At 41.1% G+C, this 22,583-nt stretch overlaps 1 protein-coding gene across 2 annotated transcripts; it reads right to left on the reverse strand.

The window, feature by feature from the left end:
* Positions 1 to 1,554: 1,554 nt before the first annotated feature.
* On the reverse strand, positions 1,555 to 22,350 carry nos1apa (nitric oxide synthase 1 (neuronal) adaptor protein a). 2 transcript variants are annotated; one of them, XM_054768983.1, is made up of 10 exons: positions 21,371 to 22,239; positions 21,050 to 21,121; positions 17,989 to 18,078; positions 17,855 to 17,913; positions 17,656 to 17,764; positions 8,519 to 8,648; positions 8,190 to 8,311; positions 5,377 to 5,538; positions 4,927 to 5,095; positions 1,557 to 4,772 (listed from the first exon to the last, which is right to left on the reverse strand). In XM_054768983.1, exons 1-10 carry the CDS (start codon positions 21,473 to 21,475, stop codon positions 4,237 to 4,239), a joined length of 1,554 nt encoding a protein of 517 aa, XP_054624958.1. In that variant the 5' UTR covers positions 21,476 to 22,239; the 3' UTR covers positions 1,557 to 4,236. The 2 variants fall into 2 exon arrangements, with proteins under 2 accessions (XP_054624959.1, XP_054624958.1); XM_054768984.1 differs by lacking the exon at positions 21,050 to 21,121 and having other exon boundaries at positions 1,555 to 4,772; positions 21,371 to 22,350.
* Between the last annotated feature and the right edge of the window lie 233 nt (positions 22,351 to 22,583).

Raw genomic sequence — 22,583 nt, forward strand, 5'->3', positions numbered from 1 at the left:
TTGAGAGTGTTTAAACAAGAGAAACGTGAGAAAATGCTAATGCCTGTCTTAGAAAAGTGTATTAAGTGCATGGTGAGGGGGTTTTACAGCCTTAAAACGTATATAATAACTGCAAACAAACAAAGTTGGCGACTTTGCGGATTTCATTTATTGAGGGCTATTTTGGGATCCTATCCCCCGCGACATGAAAGCGATATGACTTAACCATAAAAGTGCAAAGGGGCATTGATGTGTATAATCCCATTGTGCATGACTGACTTTTTAATAATGTCTTAACGGTAATAAGCGTCCCTTGAGCCTGTTTTTCCTTGCATAACAGCTATGACTATATTATATAGTACATTGTATTGTTAGCACTGTAACTCACCATAGTGTTTCTTGTAGCCACACACAGCTCATTAGCAACCAAGCTACAGACACACAAAACAGCGTGTTCCGTAGCGTGACCCGTCCAGGGAGTACCCCGCCTCTTGCCCAAAGTCAGCTGGGATAGGCTCCAGCATACCCCCGCGACCATAGTGAGGACTAGCGGCATAGAAAATGAATGAATGAAGCACACTGATGTAGCGGGGTGATTTACAATATAGCCAAGCTAATATAAGAAAAGCAGAGAACTAAATCATATAAAATATGTGAAAATGGTATTTTAAACAATAAAAAAAAGAAATACGAAGAAAGAGAAATAGCAAATAAAACCGTTAAAGTAAATGATTAATTATTAAGAACTATGATAAGAATGAAAACCTTTCAACACAATTCATACATGGCTTCGTTTACGTTGTTTCAACAGACAAATGTTTCAGACAAACATTACCTGAAACGACTGAAGAGTATCGATATTTTGATTTGAGAATCGATTTTAGAGCATGAACAGCTAGTATTGGAAGTAGCAGTATTACAGTATCGATCCGCACATCACTCCTACTGTATGAATTCCGGTATCAAGACTAGATTTAGGGAACACATCACATGCAATGACAGTCCTCATTGTTGAAAACTAGTATAACACAAAACCATTAATGCAAAATAGTCCAATTTTCACTTAATACAAGATACAAGAGAGTTTCATTGTCATGTGCATAGTAAAACAGCAGTTATACCATGCAATGAAAATCTTATTCTGTTCATTCTCCCAATGTAGTCCATTATGTACAAAGTTGCTTTAAAATTGTGTCTTTGCCAATAAAGATGGAATCAGAAACACGGTGTAGCCTTTAGCCTGGTGGTCAAGCTAGCGCTACAGGCTAGCAGGTTAGAGAAAGCGGTTTTCCATGCTGCGTCTACACTGCTTGACTTTTGTAATTCCAGTAACGACTTACAATCGTATATTAATTTGTGTGAACTCTGTGCTTCCGTTTGCGTCTCACAGCACACAACTATGGTGTGTCCAAGGGCCGCTGAACAAAGTGTGAAATCCGAATGCTTGACACAAACACATTACCAGTGAGGCATAATGACATAAACATGCACAAATTGTGAGCTTTCTAACAATGGTACATGTATGCTGTTCATTTTAATTGTAATTGTGAAAATCATGAATGAGATGAATTTTCCATGGAAAAAACGGCCTATGGTAAAGATTTTTTTATCAAAAATCTGCAAATGCGTGGGGTTGTGAATCCTGAAACATTAATGTGCGGGGATCCACTGTACAGTCACCCCTTCCTACATCGTAGTTTGAACATCGCTGCGTCACCGCCGTTTTGTGGTTGACTGGGGCCTATTATTAGTCCAAACAAATGCATATTTAAGCAAACGTTCACATATACTTGGGCTAAATTAAGCATTTTCAAGCATAAAAGTGTTCTAAATGAGCTAAAACACATATACAGTACAGTCGTTCCTCATACATACATTACCGTTTAAGGCAATACAAGACGTTTTTGAACTGTAGTTTACACTTGGCCACTAGGTGTCCCTAGTAACACGCACCAGACTTGATCACCAAGACAGGCTTTTATTATTTTATAATTATTTATCTCTCAACAGGCACAATAACATAATAATAGTCATCATCATCGTCATAATAATAACACCGGCTACTGTTGTGGTCGTACTCCAGCTAAAACTCAACTCTGAATCCCCGACGTCGCTTCCTGTCCACACGCATTTATTGAAACACACACGAGCGCGAGTCTTATTTATGTCTTAAGTGGTTTATTTTCTCTGAATATATCGAATATATTGAGTAATACGAGTGTAAAGGTGACTATAGGGGTGTTAGTTCATGTCCAGAGGGCTCTAATAATGGTAAAAATTGTATTTAGAAAGTCATAAACAGGTTTCCTATGTTGTAACTATGAAAACGATCGGGTCTAGAACCAATTAACCGCCATAAATGAGGGGTTACTGTATTCCTACGCATGCCTTTGTGTCATTACAATGGCCTAAAGTAGGCAAACACAAGAGAGTCACACTGAACACACCATCAGACATATGAGAAAGCATGTTTAATTCCACAAGGTGATACATTTACGGCGTGTTTCTAAGTGCACTTTCTGTTTTACCAGTACACTTTACGTAGTACACCGACTTAACATAGATGGCGCAAGTGAAGGCTCAAGAGGTAATGAGCTTCAAAGGAAAAATGGGAAGCAAAAACAGGGAGGGTGGGGAGGACAGAGCAGGATCAGAAGACGGATCCATTTTTGGAAGACCTGAACTACGTGTCCACAGTTTAGTCATTCGAAGAGTTGCAGCCGTGCATGTCAAAACTGGAGCGACAGCTGGCCAGACTATTATGCAAGCACACGTTTGTTTTATATGCCTCTCTTGAAGTATTCCTGTGGGGAGCAACAGAAGTTGTTCTGCCATACGGTGTAAATAAATAATACTTCTAAGAACACGGGGACCACACAGCAGACACAAATAGTGTCAAATAGTGGGATAGTTCCCTCATGGACAATGTAATATTTGACTAATCCCACAAAATAAACAGGACAAACAGCCGCATGAATAATGCACTGTTGATCAAACCATAACAACCAGTGTAATTACAGTCGACGTGCCAAAACAAACACAGCAGGATTTTAGACAACACTCCTCAAAGCATTTAAGCATTGCTAGACTTAACTGGCAAACGAGTCTTCCTACCAAATAGTTTCAAACACAGCCATAGCCTCGCTGGATGTGTCACACACATATTACCACAGATACAACCACAGTATGGTTGGCATGGCAACAAGCATTGAGCGCGGTGACGGCACCATGGCAGGGAAGCCAACCTGCTCAGAGCCATGAACACTGGAGGGAAACACAGGAATTTGTGACACAAATTGCACTTAGCAATGCATGCTGGACCAGTTCTTACAGTTCTATCCTCTACAGCGGACTGTGTGTGGTGATCTCTTGAAGCTCTTTTGAGAAACGAAACAATTTTTATCCACTGAACAAGTCTCGATTTGTTCACAGTTTTTACCATCCATCCGTTTCCTACCACCTTTCCCATTCAGGGTTGCTGGGAGCTGGAGCCTATCCCAGTCCAGCTACATTCTGGACTGGTCGCCACTATTTTTTATAATCCTAAATATTACATTCGATTCAACAGATCTTTAGCACCTCACATAGATACTCATATTTCCTCAACTTGCCTCACTGTCCATTTGAACATTTAAACTAAGCCACACCTCAAATAGTCGCCTCCTTTTTCCACTCAGGAGCAATAAACTAACATGAGGTAGCTGTTATTAGCTCTCCTATGATTCATGCCACTATATGTAACAATATAAACAGATTTATAAATGCCGTACCCCTAATCGACACCTACTTTTTGAAGAAATACAGTAGCAGTCACAATTTTTCTCATGTTTTCTTCCACACAGATGGTACATTTCACTGCCAGCAGAACACAGGATATCCCTTTAATAATATTTAGGCCAATTGCATGAACATCTTTCAATTTACCTTGAAAAAATGCCAACAAAAACCAAGAAGTTTGATTTTTACATTAGCATTTGCAGAGGTTTGGACACTAGAATTGTTGCTACTTATATAACATTTGTTATTCAGCATGCCTGACTGCAGGAAGTGTGATTACCAGCCTGGTCATTCACATTTTTAAGCCACTGCAAGCTTGATAATGGGAAAAGTCAACACTCTCCTTAACCATTGCAATGATGTGATTGCTTGTACAGACCTAAATGAAACAGCATCTTTTGTGACGTGATGCACTTTAGTGATGACTTTCACATTTGCAGGGTGCTGATGAGTACAATGTAGAAGATGTGAAAAGCGCCTCTACACAGCCATCTCATCCCCTAAACAGTCTGACAAACTCTCAGCATTCAACACGTTGAAGAGTCGAACGGCACCATCGAGCCCAGCGACCTCGCCAAGCCCCCAACTGTCCCGGTCATCACTCTCATCCGTGTTGGATTCATACTCTGATCCGATTCCTGATTCCCTGAACCGAAGAAGCTCCAAAGCTCCCAGGACCTGCTCACCCACCAGAGAACTGTCATCTGGGGCACCGTCGGTGGGCGTCTCCCCCGTTCCTTGCCCTTGGTCTTGACTGTCTGGACCCCGTGAGGAGAAACGGAAGCACTCCAGACGGACTGCACTGCCCCCAAGGCCCAGAGGGCTGGTGTCAGTGCCTGTGGTGCCTGGGGAGGACGGCCCAGAGAGGGTGGAGACCCAAGCACTGTCACTTATCTGGTGTATCTGGGACAAGGAAACCGAGGGGCCTGTAGATGGAGAAGGGGTGAGGGGTTCAGTGGGAATCCTGGATGGTTGTGCACGGAATGTGATCTCCAGAAGACTGTCCTGGGAGCCCACTACGGACACACATGAAAGGACATGTCAGAGCAAAGACCAGGAAGACGTTTGCTCTGACAGCACTCAATAATTCATAGCTATAGCACAAGAAATCACTTCTACATGCACGGATAGGAGGCACACATGCCACCGGAGATATTCAGTTTCACTCACTGGATGTTAAATGTCCACCGGCTTTGAGCTCAAGTTCCTGAATCTGTTTGACCAGCAGAGAAATGTGCTGCAATAAGTCCGTGTTCTGCTGCAGCAGCCTCTGAACTCTGGTCTGGGCTTCAGTTCGAGCACACACCTCTACAGACAGCTGGCCCCGGAGCACATGCACCTGAGCAGAGCACAATCAACCATAAAAACTTGATACAAAATCCAACAAACTACAAGAGTTTTGTGCAATGGTGACATACTGTATACTATAGATGATTAAATACATTTTTTCTTGAGAACCATATCACACACATTAAGGGATGCAGGCAAAGAGAAATGTTACATGAACGGAGTCTGGGAATTAGGTGCCTTAGTTGCAACAACTACTTGTACATACCATGAGACAGACAGAAACCAAGCATGTGTTCTTTTTCAAATCCATACAAAGGATTTCTTGAGTACCTGAGCTGAAGCTGCCAGTGCATGCTGCTCCTGCTGCTGCAGCTGTTTCTGCAGTAGTTGGACCTGATGCTCTGAAGAGCAGGGTCCCTCTGCAGCTGGCTGACACGCTGCAGGAGCTTTACCAGCAGGGGAGCTCAGCAGATGAGAGGGATCATCAGAGCCCTGCGGGGAAGAGGACACACAGACTGCTCTTACCTATTTCTGGAATTTTGTCAATTAATTTTCTATACTGCCTCTTCAGGGTTATGGGGAAGCCTGCCTCAGAATCACAAATGGTACAAGTCCCATCATTTACAGATTCTACATTGCACCCGTAAATGTCTTACATTTGTGTGTGGCTTCACAAGAAAGGTCATTTGTTGCTATCTCCTGCCTCTTTCTTGTCAGACTGCACTCTTCCTGGCCCTTACCTCCATCTAATTCTCACCTAATTAGATCTCACCCTTAACCCCCTAACTCTAACTCTACCCCCGCCCTCAATAAATACCAAAACATTCTTTTCCAGCGAGGTCCACATACTGAAAAATGAAAGGGTGCAAAGGCCACTGATATTTTGTAAAGCAACTCATGTAGAAATGATAAGAAGTTATATAGAGTGTTCCCTCGTTTATCTCGGGGATAGCTTCCCAAAATAGGCTCAAAATAGTCAAATCCACGAAGTAGCCAACTTCGTTTTTTTACAATTATTAAATGTTTTATTGTCTCACATTTCTCTGTTGTTTAAACACTCTCAAAAAATTTCAAACCTTCCTTTGAATTTTAATGGTAAACCTTTATGATCAACACAAGAAATTATTAAGTCACTCACACATATTTCACTCCTGTGACCGTGCCTCTACATAATGGCGCCGTTCCGCTGCACTGTAGCGTTTTTGTATCCTTGTTAAAACATATTGCTGCAGATGAACCGAAGATTCGTTTACAGGCTAGCAAGCCAGCGATGACACAGGAGACATGGTAGGACAGCACAAAGGAGATTGATTGACAATGGTCTACAGCCAATCAGGACACAGAAAACAATGGGCTGTGTGGACGGACAGGAGAGGGAAGAGATAGACACTCAACTTCCCACAATGCAGTTCTTCTTAAAGAGCCAGGCTGGGGCTGTAACAGCGTTCATACGCTATAATAAAAAAAAGAAGCACTAAAAAAATTCATCGAAACAGTGAATCTGCAAAAGGTGAACCGCGATAGAGCGAGGGAACACTGTACAGTATAGTTCAAGAAAAAAGCGCATCTCAGCTTTGTGATATAGCAGAAAAAATATCATTATGAACTTTTGTCTTTTTTTCACTATTTTTGCTGTTGTTTTTTTTATCTTCTAAATATTTAAACTTTCTTATTAAATAATATTTGCAATTTTTCTTTTTTTTCCTGTAATATTTGGACTTTATTGTCATAATATTATAACTTTTTCCCTAATCTAATCTCTAACTTTATTTAGTTTTCGTTTGTTTCTCATAATTTGCATATTACAGACACGTTAATATAATAAAAAATGCATTTTTTCTTTCATATTTCCACTCTATTCTACTTAAACATTATTTTTTGTCATAATATTACAAGTGTATTCTCGTAAAATTGCAACTTTTTTTCTCATTAAATTTGAATTTTTCTCTTCATAGTTTAACTTTATTCTCATAAAATTAAAGGTGTTATTTCCATTTCGGCTATTGTTGTTTTTTTTTGTCTAACTATTTCAACTTTCTTTGTGTAAATTTTCTTTTCAGAATATTATGACTTCATTCCCGTAATATTTTAACTTCATTCTTGTAATATTATAATTTTTTCCGCAACCTAATTTCCCTCAAAATTACCACTTTATTTCTTTGTTTCTCATAATATGACTTTTTCCCGTTAATACTGTATTTCAACACGGTGCTAAAATATGACATTTTCCTCATAATATTACATTATTCTCATAAAATAATGACATTTTCTTGTGTTTCATTTTTTCTTGGTGTTGTTTTTTTTTTTTTTTTAGTTTTCTTGTTAAATTTTTGTTTATTTTTTTTCTTGTTGATTTTTATGATGCGCCGCTGGCCAGTAAAAAAAACAGCCATGGGTCACAGATGGCCTTAGGGCTGCACTTTGGACACTCCTGGTCTAGATGATAGTCACCATCCATGTAGTGGTGTGTTACTAACCAATCCTTCTCTCTATGCAGCCAACAAGGGCACCATTGCACCTTTACATTAATCTGCCTGTAATTGTGATGGTGGCACTAGAGGTGATCCTCTAACGTTGTTGCTGTCATCATAGGACTATAACAGTTGTCGCTGTTGTGCCCACTGTACTCTCTGTCCAATTTTCCCCCCGTCCCTCGACTATGTCTCTCTAGATGGCCACCCCATAGAGCCTGGATTCTGGTTGAAGTTTCTTCCCCAGAGGGAGTTTTCCTTGCTTTCTTTGGCGAGAGTGTGCTCATGCGGGGTTCAGTTGGTTCTCTTTAATGTATGAGGCGCGTGGTTCTAGACATGCTCCATGTGTAATGTGCCTCGAGATAACTTTTGTTGTGAATTGGTGCTATATAAAACTAACTGGACTGCAGAAACCGCCTCCTGCCACAATGTGTCACTGTGTTCAACCTTGTAGGAGGTCTACAATCCACTGAGGGCTATTCTAGCTGTTTTTGTCATGGCGTAGCTCTTTGGATTCTGCAGGAGTACCCGATAAAGCGTCTGCTGGGTATAAATTGTCTGAAAGCCTCCATAAATGTCACCGTGCAGGGCTGGTCTCATCTGTGTGTTGTTGTTTGAATGGAATGACGAACAGTGGCACTAAAATGATCGTGTACAATTTGCAGTCTCTACCTTCCCGTTTTTACCGAGGACCTTTTTGTTCCTCTCCAAGTCTGACGAAGTGTTGCACTCTATGCTCTCCTCTGTTGTGCCTTCAAGGTCGGTCTCTTCTGACAATGCAAACCTTTTCTCAGCTGCAGAAAGACCAAATACAAACAGGGGATGTTTAATGCTGTGTTCTCACATTCAGCTTTACACTGTGCAACTCTTGTTGTCTCCAGTGGAAATCACGAAAGCAAATACTTCGGTCAATGCCTCAAGTCACCATCATTAAAGTGCAGCTGCAGCACTGCAAGGTGATAAACACTGGTGATGTATTTTCTTAGAGAGAGAGGGATCACCTGTGATTGTCTCAGACTCCTCCGCCTTCCCATCTTCATCCTCCTGGTCATCTCTTTTCTGCTGCAGTGTCAGCTGGTGACACACATCGAATGCCTGACCTACTGTCCGCACAATCCTCATGGCCTGCGACTGGGAAGGAATACAAAGAGTGTGTGTTTCTGTGTGTCCGCAGGCTATTTTTCAGGAGAATACCGCGGCAACACACAGCACGGGAGGTTGGAAAGCTGAAGTAACCCAGCAGGGTAGAAAATGAGGTACACAGAGGGATAGAGGAACATGGGAAGATGACAAAACTGGAGCAATAGCTGCTGTGAGGGGAGTATTTGGGTTAGGAGGGAGGTGGTAAAAGAGCACGGCGGTGTTAGTGGGAGAAAACGGGAGACGTTGCAACTGCTTTGTATTGATTCTTCTGTTCTAGCGGTGAATTGGTCAGATCAGAAATTAGCAACAGTTGCGTTAAGTCAGGATTCTATGACAGGAAGGGAAACAGCCAGCAATAATAAGTTCAATTTTACGTTTAATCAAGGATTAGGCATCAATGTATGTGTTTCACGTCCACACTATAGCTGAAATACCAGCAGAAATGGGCATAATAACCTATTAGTTGTCTTTTGACAAGTCTGTCGATTGTGTGGAATTGATTGCCGCGTCTTGAAACAAATAAGGCAAAATAGAGTGCATTACTTGGCTGCAACCACCGGAGGCAGCATCAACCTATTCGTTCACTTTCTACCGCTTCTCTTACACAGGACCACACAGGTGAGTTAGAGCCTATCCCAGCATAGAAAATCCATCATTATTTTTCTCTTCTGGCATTAAACATTCAGCAAGAGAGTTTCCCATCTGTGGATTGCAACCCTACACTCTTGGAAAGTCAATAAAGTGAGTTCAGCCTGGCTAGCAAAGTTAGCGTGTCAGTATCTCAACTTCCATTGTGTTCATTTTTGCTCAACTGTTTAGGTACACATGTTCATCCTTTTTTATGTTATATATTTTTACATTAGTAAAACAATATGAATAAATAAACAAAATCTTTGGTAATTTTCCACATACAGTGGAACCTGCGTTAGCGTGTCTTTCAGTTAATGTTGAAAATTAACGCCCAAATTTGTTGTTTGTTGTTTGTGTACGTTTTCCAGTTAGCGGAGAATACCTTGCGTGTCTTGTTGTATTATTATTACACAGCGTGAGTCCGACTGTGTACTTAATGTATTTCGATCACAACACATGCTTGCTAGCAGCCTCTTACTTTGGTAATACATGGAAACAAGAACCGTAAGTCAGCGCCATCACTTGTCTATGACGTCATCAACGGCTGAGTCTGCAGTTCATTGCTAACTAACACAAGCCTCTGCTTTCCTTGTTGATCAGGGCTGCAAAATACTCCGCAATGGAGCCAAAGAAAGTTGCAATTGCCAGCATTTTGATAAAGGAAGTGAGATCCGTGTGTCCGTGTTGATCTCGCTTTGTCTCTCGTCTTTGTCAACAATCACGTCTTCAGTGAAGGTAAAAATAACCTTAAATGTTCATTTACCCCTTTCATTCATTATTTATATGCATTTATGTGCATTTGGAGGTATTTTCTGCATGTCAAACTATAATTGTAAAACTATAAAAACGTGGTTTGTGTTCACATTTTTTGATTTCTGGAACAGATTAATTGGATTTACATGATTTCTTATGGAAAAAAATGTATTTGGTTAGAGTATGTTTTGGTTTGAGTGGTACCTTCTGGAACAGATGAATGACGCTAACCACTTGATAATGTGGTCAAATGCCAATGCCTATTAAGTGTTTGTTTTTTGTCCAAGTTAGATCAAAACATTGCAATCATGTAAATTGGATTTACATGATTTCTTATGGAAAAAAATGTATTTGGTTAGAGTATGTTTTGGTTTGAGTGGTACCTTCTGGAACAGATGAATGACGCTAACCACTTGATAATGTGGTCAAATGCCAATGCCTATTAAGTGTTTGTTTTTTGTCCAAGTTAGATCAAAACATTGCAATCACACTTTTTCATGAATGGAATTTTCATAATGCCAAAAATTAGGTGTGTCACAAGATCTCGCGGGATTACAAGATTTATCTTTCAGCGAAAAAATGTCTTTGTGGGCACTAGATCTGGGACAATAATAGATTCATTACTCAATTAAATTAATTAAATCACACAATAAATGAAAATGAACTCCATACTTTTGCCTCAGTATATTGCCATGTGCATGCATGTCCGTTTTCCTCGTCTCTCCGCCTTGGTGCGTTTGTTCCATAGAACAACGGCATGAACGGAGTGAACCCTTTTGTTAGTCAAACAGTTTCTTTGTCTAGGTGGGTATAGGCGGGGCCGGTAGTATACACACAGAGTGCAGAAGAGTGTAATGTCGTAGAAATTTAATTAGTAGATTGCGATATATTGTCATGTATTTTTTATGTTTTTTCGTTGTACTTTTCTTAAAAGCAATCTCATCTCGTTCTTGTAGATCCGTGCATCGCCTCATCTCGTGAACTTTCGTTGTTTTTGTTTCTCGTGTCTCGTGACACCCCTACCGAAAATATATTTCAGTTTTCGTGCACTGTCTCGGTTATCGAACAGCCAAGCATTGCGCCTAACAAACTAGTCCCAGTCCTAAATACGCCCAAACAAAGCATCCATGCGTTGGTGACTCAGTTGCGAAGAATGGATTGTGGTTCTTTTAGAGTTGGGACACCAAAGACACTGTTCGGCCAGCGAATCATTTAATCATCTTTATTATGTGTGTACCTGTGTCTGTCTCGTTTCTTGTGCCAGAGCAGGATCTATCAAGCACTGTGCTCGCTGCACTGTCAATGACGCTGTTGAAGTGATGAGGCGTTCAAGCGCACTGCATAACTTTTTAAAAAAAATTTTTATGAGTACTGCTGCAAAAGAACTTACAACAAAGCCAAAGAATGTTGAAAATGCTGTGGGGTTGTGGAGTCACGACAGTGCGACGTGTCGTGCCCTGAAACACTTTCTCACACATGCGTGTGATTGCCTCAGTTGATGTAAATAAAGTTGTGGGAGCACACAGGCATTGCCCGTGCGTTGTTGGATATAACACTTTGATAAATAAGGTGAGAAGGACTACTGAATTCAACAACAAAGTGCGGAGGTGGCATCCATGTTGCTTTCCTCTGCCCTCCTCCCTTGCCAAGTCTTCAATCCAAGTATTTGTCTTTTATATTCAATTCACATTGTTTTCTGCACGTAAAACTATAATTGTTCTGCATTAAGAGTGTTTTGTGTTAATATTTGTGGGTGTCTGGAACGGATTTATATTGTTTCACTTTTTGTACAGTTCGGTTTCATAGCAAAAACGGAGGTTCCTCTGTATCCACTCCTCTACACTCTCTTCACCTACGATTGCGTGTCCTCCCAGAACAACACCAGCATAATTAAATTTGCGGATGACACTACAGTCATCGGACTGATCACTGGTGGTGTTGAAACAACATACAGAAAAGAGATGGCGGACCTCATAGCTTGGTGTAGGGATAACAATCTCCTTCTCAATACAGATAAGACTAAAGAGATGATCATCGACCCAAGAACAAGGGAAAAGGAGCCGCATAAACCCCTGTTTATCGATGAGACTGAGGTGGAGAGGGTGAAAACCTTCAAGTTCCTTGGCACACACATCAGCGAGGACCTCACCTGGTCTCACAACACCCAACAAATTCTGAAGAAGTCCCAAAGGAGACTGTACTTCCTGAGAAGACTGAGGAAATTTGGCATGTCCACCACAATCCTGAGTTGCTTCTACAGATGCACTATCAAAAGTGTCCTTACCGCCTCCATCACTGTTTGGTACGGTAACTGTACAACACGTGATAGGAAGGCACTCCAGCGGGTGATCAAGACCTCACAGAACATTGTTGGGGCAGCCCTCTTCTCACTGGAAGACATTTATAAAACTAGAGTCCTACGCAGAACACACAACCTCATCAAGGACAGCACACATCCACAACACTCATTATTCACACTCCTACCGTCAGGCAGACGCTACAGGAGTTTGAAGTCCAGGACCACAAGGCTGGCAAACAGCTTTTACCCACAGGCCATCAGGCTTCTCAACGAAGCACTCGCACACGCCGCACGCAACACACGCACACACTCATAGCACTTTTATTTATTTATTTATTTGTAGTATTTATTTGTATTAATGTCTCTTCTGTTGTTGTTGCTTAATTTATTGGTATTTATGTTTCTTATGTTCTTATTCATTTTCTTGTGTTTTTCTTTCTTTTCTTGGGAGAATGAACAGAATAAGAATTTCATTGCATAGTATAACTGCCTGTTTTACTCTTGAATCTTGAATCTAAAATTTAGATTTGCATGACTTACGCAAAAGGAAAAAAGGTTGAAAAAACTAAGTTGAAGGTAAAGAAGTAAATGCGAAAGCAAATATCGAAAACATTAAGTGCAGGTGTCATTGTGAAAAAGTAGTATGGTGGTGTTAATGCGCTTTCCATTAAAGCTGAGTGTTGTATTTCTATTTTGAACATTATCCCAAACAGCCGCTTCAGGAATTCCTTCCTCTAAAGAATATAATTCATCGAGTATGTCAAGGTACCTTTTAGTTCTGCAGAGACTTGGGATTTAATGTGAAGAATCAATCAAATAGCGGTTCGGATGACAAATAAACAACGGGTAATTGAATTGGTGATATTTCTTCATCAATACAAACACAATAACTGCTGCTGCAGAATTGTCAAATAAAGCAACTGGCCCTCCCAAAGCTGGACCCTAAAGCTCTCTAGATGTACTGAGCTGATGAAAACAAATCTAATTTGCTCTCATCAGCGGGTCTGTCTCCTGCTCATGCTTGGAGCAGATAGAAATCGGTCTGACCGTGCTCCAGACAATGAGGTGAGTTTATTCAGCAGTGGTGCCTTAAAGAGCAGAAAGAAAAAACACGCACACATAATTTCTCTTTCCACTAGGATTATTAATATTCAGCCTTGGCTAAGTTGCTGTCTGTCTGGTATCCATGGTGAGGGAATAACAGAGGATTTGTCTTTGTCTCAGAGGAAAAATGTCCTCTACCTATGCCGATATGGCAGTAAGAATATACATGTTCTTATCCACGAAGCCTTCACTAAGAATTAAAGTGCTGGAATAGTATTATATCCATCACACACTTAATATGCAGTGGCCTGACGGACTAGCGATGAGAAGCTAAGAATGCGTAGTCCGAGACAACCACAATGTATCCTACTGGGCATACTCCAATTGATTGTGTGTCTGCCATAACTGCCATAACAGTCAGCTTCCAAAAATAGGATCAGCAACAGTCGCTATTGATTTGACTGCCTGATTGATTTACTTATGCACACACGGGCCACTTGTGACGACCTACTTTTCGGCCTTTTCTCCTTTTGCGTGCCTGTCTCACAGGCCCTATTCATATTGCGAGCAATTAAACAAAAACAGGGACTCAAATTGTATCATGAAGCTCCATTATCTGCATTAACATTTGCAATGATTTGGTGACATTTGTTGCTTCCACACATCAGCTCTCTCTGCTGACATATCTGTATGGGTTGCCGTGGGAACAATGTAGGCATCAGTATGTGCTCTGTTGACGTGATGTGCACATGATACCCGCACGGTAGTATTAGCTGAGGAAAAATGGATAAACAAGTGGCCAAATGTACCGGGTAAAAGTACTTTATTAATCACATGTACAACGTACATGTGTCAACATGTACGTTTATTTAATCCATCTAGCAGTGGAGCAGCATCTTTGTTGAAGAAGTTGAGTGGAAATTAACCTTACATGTTTGTAGCTGCCATGCAGGCACGGGAAAAACATTCAAACTCCATACAGAAAGGCCGCAAAGTCATGTGTGTTGAGAGCAGCCCGTGCTGGATTTGAATTGCTGCTGTGAGGCAGCAGTGCAGTGTTCCATCAAGCCACTGCAGGCTGCAAACGTGCCCCCCCAGCTGCACATCTGTGTCGCATCTGCAATCTGTGCACCTTTCTTATGACTGCAATCATCACACCTACAGTATGTCGCATCGCCAACTACACACCTGTTTCACATCTGAAACGCCTCTCGCTTGTCTGTCAATGGCCTTCCCACACACACGCACGCACACACATGACTCAATAAAAGGAATTCACAAATAAGTCAGGCTTTTTCCACCACGCTACAACACAGTAGCAGTACAGGTATTAGGTGTTTGCATTATGTGCCCCTTTTTGTTTATCAGATACAGCGACAGCTCAATTAGCATACGCCCCAGTTTTTCAGTTTACGTCAAATTTCTTTTGCCTCCGTTCGTGTACATTTCCCGGTTAGCACGCCATATGTCGTGCGTCTTGTTATTGTGTTATTAATACACTGCGTGTGTCCAACTGTGTACATAACATTTTTTTTTTTTTAATCACAAAACGTCCCTGTTAGCAGCCAGCAATAAAATGGAAACCGGAACCGTAAGTCAGCTCTATGATGTCATCAGCGGTTGACTCTGTAGTTACTTTGCTAACTAACACAGTTACGCCACAAGTCTCTGCTTTTCTTATTGATCACGGCTGCAAAATAACTCACAATGGAGTCAAGGAAAGTTGCCAGTGCAAGCATTTTAATAAAGAAGGTGAGAAACACTACTGAATTCAAGGAATAACTCTTCTCTTCCTCCCTCGCTGTTCATCATCGCCGTCTTTTTCAACACCCAATCAAGGCAGAAGGTTTTTGGATGTCCAGAATGGATAAATTGGATTTACATTATTTCTTATGAGAAAAATCGATTCGGTTAGAGTACGTTTCGCTTTTGGAACAGATTAATGACGCTAACCAAGCGTCTGTGTAGGCTCTCAGTCGTACAGGAGTTGTCCATCGAGGAAAAGGCTTCTTGAGACGTCATCTGTACTTCTGTGTAGAAGGTGTCGGACGTTGGCGGAATTGGTGTGCCAACACCCTCCTCCTATTGGTTCGTTACACTAAGCCTGGGCGGAGCAGTGGTATAATCCTATCCTGTTATTCACACCTACGATAAAGATACTGTAAAGATGAGGAATGCAAAGAGCACTACATTGGGGAAACTAAGCAAATGCTCCAAAAAAGGCTTTATCAACATCGCAGGGACAATGCTAGTGGTCCTCAATCAGCAGTACATCTACACCTGAAAGCTACCAATCACTCTTTTCAGGACAGCGAGGTAAAGATTTTGGCCAAAGAAAACAGATGGTTTGAAAGAGGAGTAAAGGAAGCTATTTTTGTCAAACAACAGAACCCATCTTTGAATCGGAATGGTGGTTTGAGGTTTAATTTGGACCCTGTGTTCAGCAGGTTACTGAGACCAAAACCCACAGCTCTTAGTCTTGCAAATGAGGTGAAGGCAGGGCCGAGCCAGAACAATAGATGCTAACAAGCCAGTATCAGAGTCGTTCATACCCAATTCAGGGAGTGACACTTCCCTTTTATCGTAGGTGTGAATAACAGGATAGGATTATACCACTGCTCCGCCCAGGCTTAGTGTAACGAACCAATAGGAGGAGGGTGTTGGCACACCAATTCCGCCCACTCTTACTGTATTTAAGGCCTAAGCTACCAGCACTTATTAGTTTGCTGACGAAGCTCTTCGGATGAGGAGCGAAACGTCCGACACCTTCTACACAGAAGTACAGATGACGTCTCAAGAAGCCTTTTCCTCGACGCTAACCAAGGTTTCACTGTTTACCGTGTTAACTCAAATATAAGACGACCCTTCCTTTTCAGGACCCATTTCTGAAAAATAAATAAATAAATACATAATAAATAATAATTCATTAGTTAACTTGAAAAAACATGTTTTCATGTGAGGGACAGGAACAAAAGGTAGTTTACTTGTACAAGCTCTAGACCACTGGTGCGTAATTATTTTCTGTCATGCCCCACTAAAGGACAGACATTTTTCCATCCCCCCCGAATTGAAATATTTTTATATTTTTACATGTTATTATGGGCCCGGTTGAGTGGTTAGCATGTTGGCCACACAGTCAGGAGATCGGGAAGATCGAATCTCCGTTGGGCATGTCTGTGTGGAGTTTGTGTGCTGGGTTTTTTCTGGGTGCTCCGGTTTCCTCCCAAATTCCAAAAACATGCATGTTAGGACTCTAAATTGTGTGAATGTGAGCGTGAATGATTATTTGTCTGGGATAGGCTCCAGCATATCCCCACGACCCTAACGAGGATAAGCGGCATAGAACATGGATGGATGGATGTTACAATTGACAGGCCGAGTGGTTAGCATGTTGCCCACACAGTCAGGAGATCAAGAAGACCTGGTTTCGAATCTCCGCTTCACTCCGAAAATGGATGGATGGAATATATTATTATACTATATTTATTTGTACAATTTGTATGATCATTCTGCAATATCATTCTGCAAACAATCACTTGATTTGATTATCAAACTTGATGAATGAAAAAATGAGCTGAGATGACATCTTCAACAACTTAAAACAATTTCCAAGTTAAGTTTATTGTATTAACTCAATTTGTAACACACATCTGTCTTTCCTCATTTCCAACCATATTCACGACCCAAGGGCTATGTAGGCTTTGTCTTTTTATTCCTGTCATTCGTTTTTCTTTCCATTTCTGTCAGAAACGTCTCTACTGCTCCGTCAGCTTTCCACACTGATGTCCCTGTGTACTTCTCCTACTGGGTTGAACGGGCAGCTTGTTGGTGGCGCTTTTCTGTTACAGTTCATGAGTTTTTGCTGTCTCGTGGGATCTGTTTCCCGTGTGAAGCTGCTTCAAATGTGCGATGAGGTCTGTTGTAATAAACTTCCCCGGATCTGCGCCACCACGGGAAACATGCGCGTGACAAGTTTTGCACTCAGCTGCAACATCTTTTTTGAACTTTAACAAAAAATAGTGCCACTACCCCTTGCTGGACACGTTAGCACACGCTGTTGTTGATAGATAGATGTGCTGGGGAGGGGTATGTAATCTACTGCTTGTATCGGAGTGCCAATTTCAGAGATTTTAGATACAGACTGATGCACTATTTGAGAAGCAACACCAACCTAGACCAAGAATATAAGACAACCTACTGTAACTTTTTTGGATTTTATTCAAGGGAAAAAATATTTTATTTCCCGGTCAATGGGAAAGTTCAACTCACCTTCCTCTTAGACTTGAAGACATTGCAGCGGAAACTGTTGCTTTCACCGTCCCTTGCAATGTAGCTGAAGATCTTTAGGTCTTGTGCATCATGTGAGACATAAAAAATCCTGTTGGGGCAAGAAAAGGTGACTTTTCATTCAGTTTCTGATCATCACTAAGGCTTGTTGTCTTTGTTTTGATTGGTCCAAAGCGCCTACCTGTAGATTGGATCCTCTGACACCAAGATTGTGTTCTCATCCCACGTCCAGCCTTTTCTCTGTTAAACGTGCAACATGGTTACCGAGACGGCATTTTATATGCATCGATAAAATGATACTCGACGTGGACACACCTTCTTTTTCCTCAATATCACTTTGACAAAGTCTGTCGATACAACTATGTTGACCTTCTTTTTCTTGATGTTCTTCAGTTTGAATTCATACTGTGGAACAAAGAAAACATTGGCATGAACATTTCAAGGTCATTCCAATACCAAATTAGACAGGCTGCAAAACATTCTGATCGGGATAGTGATGAATAGCGCCTGCTCCCACTGGGACAGGTCTCTTTACACAGTGACAGATGATATATTGGAAAAAGAGACGGATCATGCAGATACGGGGACATTTTTTGATTATCCTCCTCTCAGAGGAAATCTGAGCTTGAGTAAACACTCAGGCACTTTCTCCTTCTGGAAGCTGCTTAAGCTTTCAAATTCAAGACTTCACAGCGCGTGGCAGAGATGTTTGGCACACTTTCATCCCTCTTCATGATTAATGATGGAACTTCCGCAGATGACAGAATGATTTGAAATCATGCATGCTTGAAAACATCAGATGATGAATTAATCAAATGAGGCTCCCACTGAGTCAGTTGAGGTTGCCCGGCATGACATATTTCAACATATTTTCTTTGTCGTAATGTTGACAAGACTGTCACTTGGCCTCATGGCATGCATCCCTCAGGATTTCCAAAAAAGTGATTGTTATTTACACTTGAGTGGCAAGTAACCGTGACAGTCGTGTCAATGAATCAGCAGTGGCATGCATGACATCCACAGGATTCAATAATATATGTTGTCATACGCCCTTACTCGCCACTCATGGAGGTGCGGGAATTTTTCTGACATGCAGTCAGGAGCAAATACTGTATGCTCATGTGTGTGAGTGTGTATTTCCACTAGTCCTAGATAATATGGGAAGCAATGCCATCCACCATCGCATACAGCTGTCAAGCAGATGAGGTGGAACGTTAGATGTATTTATGGTACCTTTACACCCAGCGGACACAGCATCAGTGTCTTCCCTTTGCCAACACGTGCATTTTCGATACTTTATATTCGAATACAGCCAAACCTTGTTTTTTTTTTAACACCATATTATTTTCAAATTCTCTGTTTTCGTACAGTATTGCACATAACAAACTAGTCCGTCTGCCCTATACTGTCGCATTCTGCAAAATCGAGTGGCCAAACAAATCACCCTTTGCTGACTTGTTGTCCGTGCAGTTTTTTTAATTGAGTGTGACTGCTAAATAACCCGCCATGGGGCCAAAGAAAGTTAAAGAATGTGAGAAACACTATTAGGAAGTACGGGATATCCGCATCAACAATGAGCATCATCCAGTCGGCATTTACAGTTATTTTTTATTGTTTTTTTGCATGCAAAATTATAACAGTTATATTAAATTATACAAAATTGTTAAAATTAATTATAAAATTATAAATTATAAATATTACAATAAATTATTTAAAAATATCAAAATACAATTATTCTCTATAAAATGTATTTTTTGTAAATATTTTGGGTGTCTGCAATGAATTAATTAGATTTACATTATTTCCTATGGGTTTCCTATGCTTTGCATGTAAAATGATTACAACTGTAGAAAATTATTCCAAATGATTAAAATCAATTATAAAAAAAAATATTATAATAAATTTAAAAAATATATAAAAATAAAATATTATGTCTTATATTATATTATATTATGTAAAATTGTCTTTGTTATGGTTTGTTTTTTGTCAAACTTTTGAAAGGAATGAATAACGAAAACCGAGGTTCCTCTGTATTAAGTGCTGAAGTACTGTATAGATTTACAATTAGGCTAAGCGCTCACGAGTATGAGAAGAGACTGTGCCTGCTAAATATGAATAAAGCAATAGGGAGTATATGAGGCATTATTGCAATGGTGTAATACTGTATTGACCCGAAAATAACACGCTATTTTTTCCCCTCAAAAAGTCTGAAAAAGACGAGTCGTTTTATATTTGGGGTCCAGAGATTTTTTTTCATGCAAACCAGCTGGTGGCGCCAAACGACTTCTCTCAAAGCTTTACTTTCTGTCACTCACGCAGAGACTCGCTCATCAAGTCAGCATACAACAGAGGAGGAGTTGTGATGGTAATATTAATTAAAATAATGGTATTGAAAATATTATTTTTTTTTTTTTAAAGAGGGGTTGTCTTATATTCAGGTCAGTATGGCAATAATTGTAGTGAGTTATTGTGTTGCAGCAATTTCAGCAGTTTGCATGCATCATCTTATTCCTCCAGTCACAATGCACCGCAGCATCAACTGGTAGCCAAAGGCTTTCTAACTTTAAAGCTTGGTGATTTTGTGTTTTCTCACACCAAAATGCAGCACGGCTCAGCTTTTGGATGCATGAGTATGCATCACACTGAAGATGAAAGTACAGCGGGATGGCTCAAATGGTAAAATGACAATAATGGAGGTCCCACTCGTCACATCTATGGGCCGTAACTGATAATACACAATGCCCTCTTATGTGGAGAGTTCAATATGAACTGGCTTGTCCAGGGTTTCTGCAAATTGCACCGAGAGACAGATGGAAAAACCTGCAATAGACAGTTTTCGAAATGATAGATTTTCGTTGTTTTATTCTGCTTTGCAAAGACGACAGAGCACTTTACAAAGCTGTACGATTAAAATGATGGCTTACATATGCCAATAAAGACTTTGAAGCATCACTACACCAGATAAGGATTAAGTCCTCACTGGGTGTCACTGCGGACATAGCCTCACTAACTTGGATATTAGATTAGATCTCAGAGCTGCCCAACAGCTAGTAAATCCTTTCCTCTGTGTGTGTACCTCCCTCACACTGCGGTGAGAAGTAATTGCTCTGCAGTCATTGGCCTTGTGTGGACTGGAGCTCTTGAGAGATGTTGGTTTTTCAAATGGTGTGCTACATAAACCCCAAGAATAAAATCACAGTGTGGATGTCATTTAATGACTCCTGACAGCCAAGTGAATGAGTATGAGTATTTGCAGGGAGGGATGATTAGGGGTGTAAAGATGAGTGCTCAAGGTGAGACAGGAATCATGAACAAGTCATGTGTTTCCTTAGTCTTGAAAGGCTCCTGGGCATGACATATTTTGTGCCTTTCTTACCCGGATTCGTCTCATTGCAGCAACTATCTCCATCCGGCTGCCAGGACGACCCACTTCCAAGCTGCCAATGTACTGCAAAATAAAAGATTGTATACACTTTTGGGGAGGAAATTGCAGCGGGTTAACTTTTCCTCACTTGCCAAAAGGCAATAACTCAAACTCGTAACATTCACAAACTTGCTGGACGAAAAAAAGCTTAGTGATCATACAAAGAAAGTTAGTGATAATAAAATGAAAGCGAATGTGACATTTGAGCATGTCTCACGTGGCTGTATTGTGGAATGATGAGCAAGCGTCAGTAACTGTTGCAAGCATCCTTACCTTTGCCTCAAAGCAGACTCCATGCTGGAACACCTCCTCGTTATGCATAGGGATCCTCAAATCGTGGGAGTCATCCACTAAATTATACTTGGTCACCCCTGGCATCGCTCATTTATTGACCGATTGCGGACACACACACATACACACGACACTTGTTTTGCTTCACTAAAGATAAGAACATCTGCTCATCTCTCTCCGCAGTGTCACTCCCTCGAGGTCATCCGGGTCGAGTGGTGTTGCGTCCAGACGGATCGATTAAGATGGAGAGTATTCTTGTGGAGCAGATCGGCGATCGGTGTGCGCAGTGGCTCGAGCCACAGTGTGTCCTTTCGTGGTCGGGCACGACGGAGGATTCCGCGCCGCTGTTGGGCTCAACGCATCACGATTGTAGTTTCCTCTATGCTAAGCATCAAGCGTGCGTTTGTGTTAGAATGTCCAACGCTGACAAGCAGCGACGGCTTGTCATCCTTTAAAGTGGGTGTAAGACAGGAGCAAAGTGCAGTTATTCTGGCGGGAGTACACGACGTTTGTGTGACATCTAGTGGCAGTGCACGGAACTACGTCTATAAACACAATGGAACGTTCAGCCTTCAAGCTACACATTATGAAACACACACATATGTATATAGCAAGCAAAAATTTAACTTGCTATTTTCAAACCAATTTTCACTTGTTCTGTTTCAGTTCATGAAGAAAAACTTGCAAGAAAATATCACATTTTGGTCTATTTTATGACAAAGGGAAGTGTCCCTTCCATCCTTTTTTTTTTATACCGCTTATCCTCACTAGAGTAACCCACCTGACTTCGGGCGAGAGCCCTGGACTGACGGGGCACATATCGACAAACAATCATTCACACTCACATTCATACCTATGGACAATTTAGAGTTGCCAATTAACCTAACATGCATGTTTTTGGAATGTGGGAGGAAACCGAGGTACCTGGAGAAAACCCACGCATCACACACAGGGAGAACATGCAAACTCCACACAGAGATGCCCAAGCGGAGATTCGAACCCTGTCTCCTGACTGTGTGGCCAACATGCTAACCACTCGGCCACTGTGCGGCCTGTCAGTTGTATAATAATTCATTTACTGATGACTTTGTATGAGTAAAGAGGACCAGTCCAGGGTGTACCCCGCCTCTCGCCCAAAGTCATACCCGCGACCCTAGTGAGGATAAGCGGCATAGAATGGATGGTAAAGTAAAGA

Source organism: Dunckerocampus dactyliophorus, chromosome 2 (assembly GCF_027744805.1).
Source record: "Dunckerocampus dactyliophorus isolate RoL2022-P2 chromosome 2, RoL_Ddac_1.1, whole genome shotgun sequence".
Lineage (NCBI taxonomy): Eukaryota > Metazoa > Chordata > Actinopteri > Syngnathiformes > Syngnathidae > Dunckerocampus > Dunckerocampus dactyliophorus.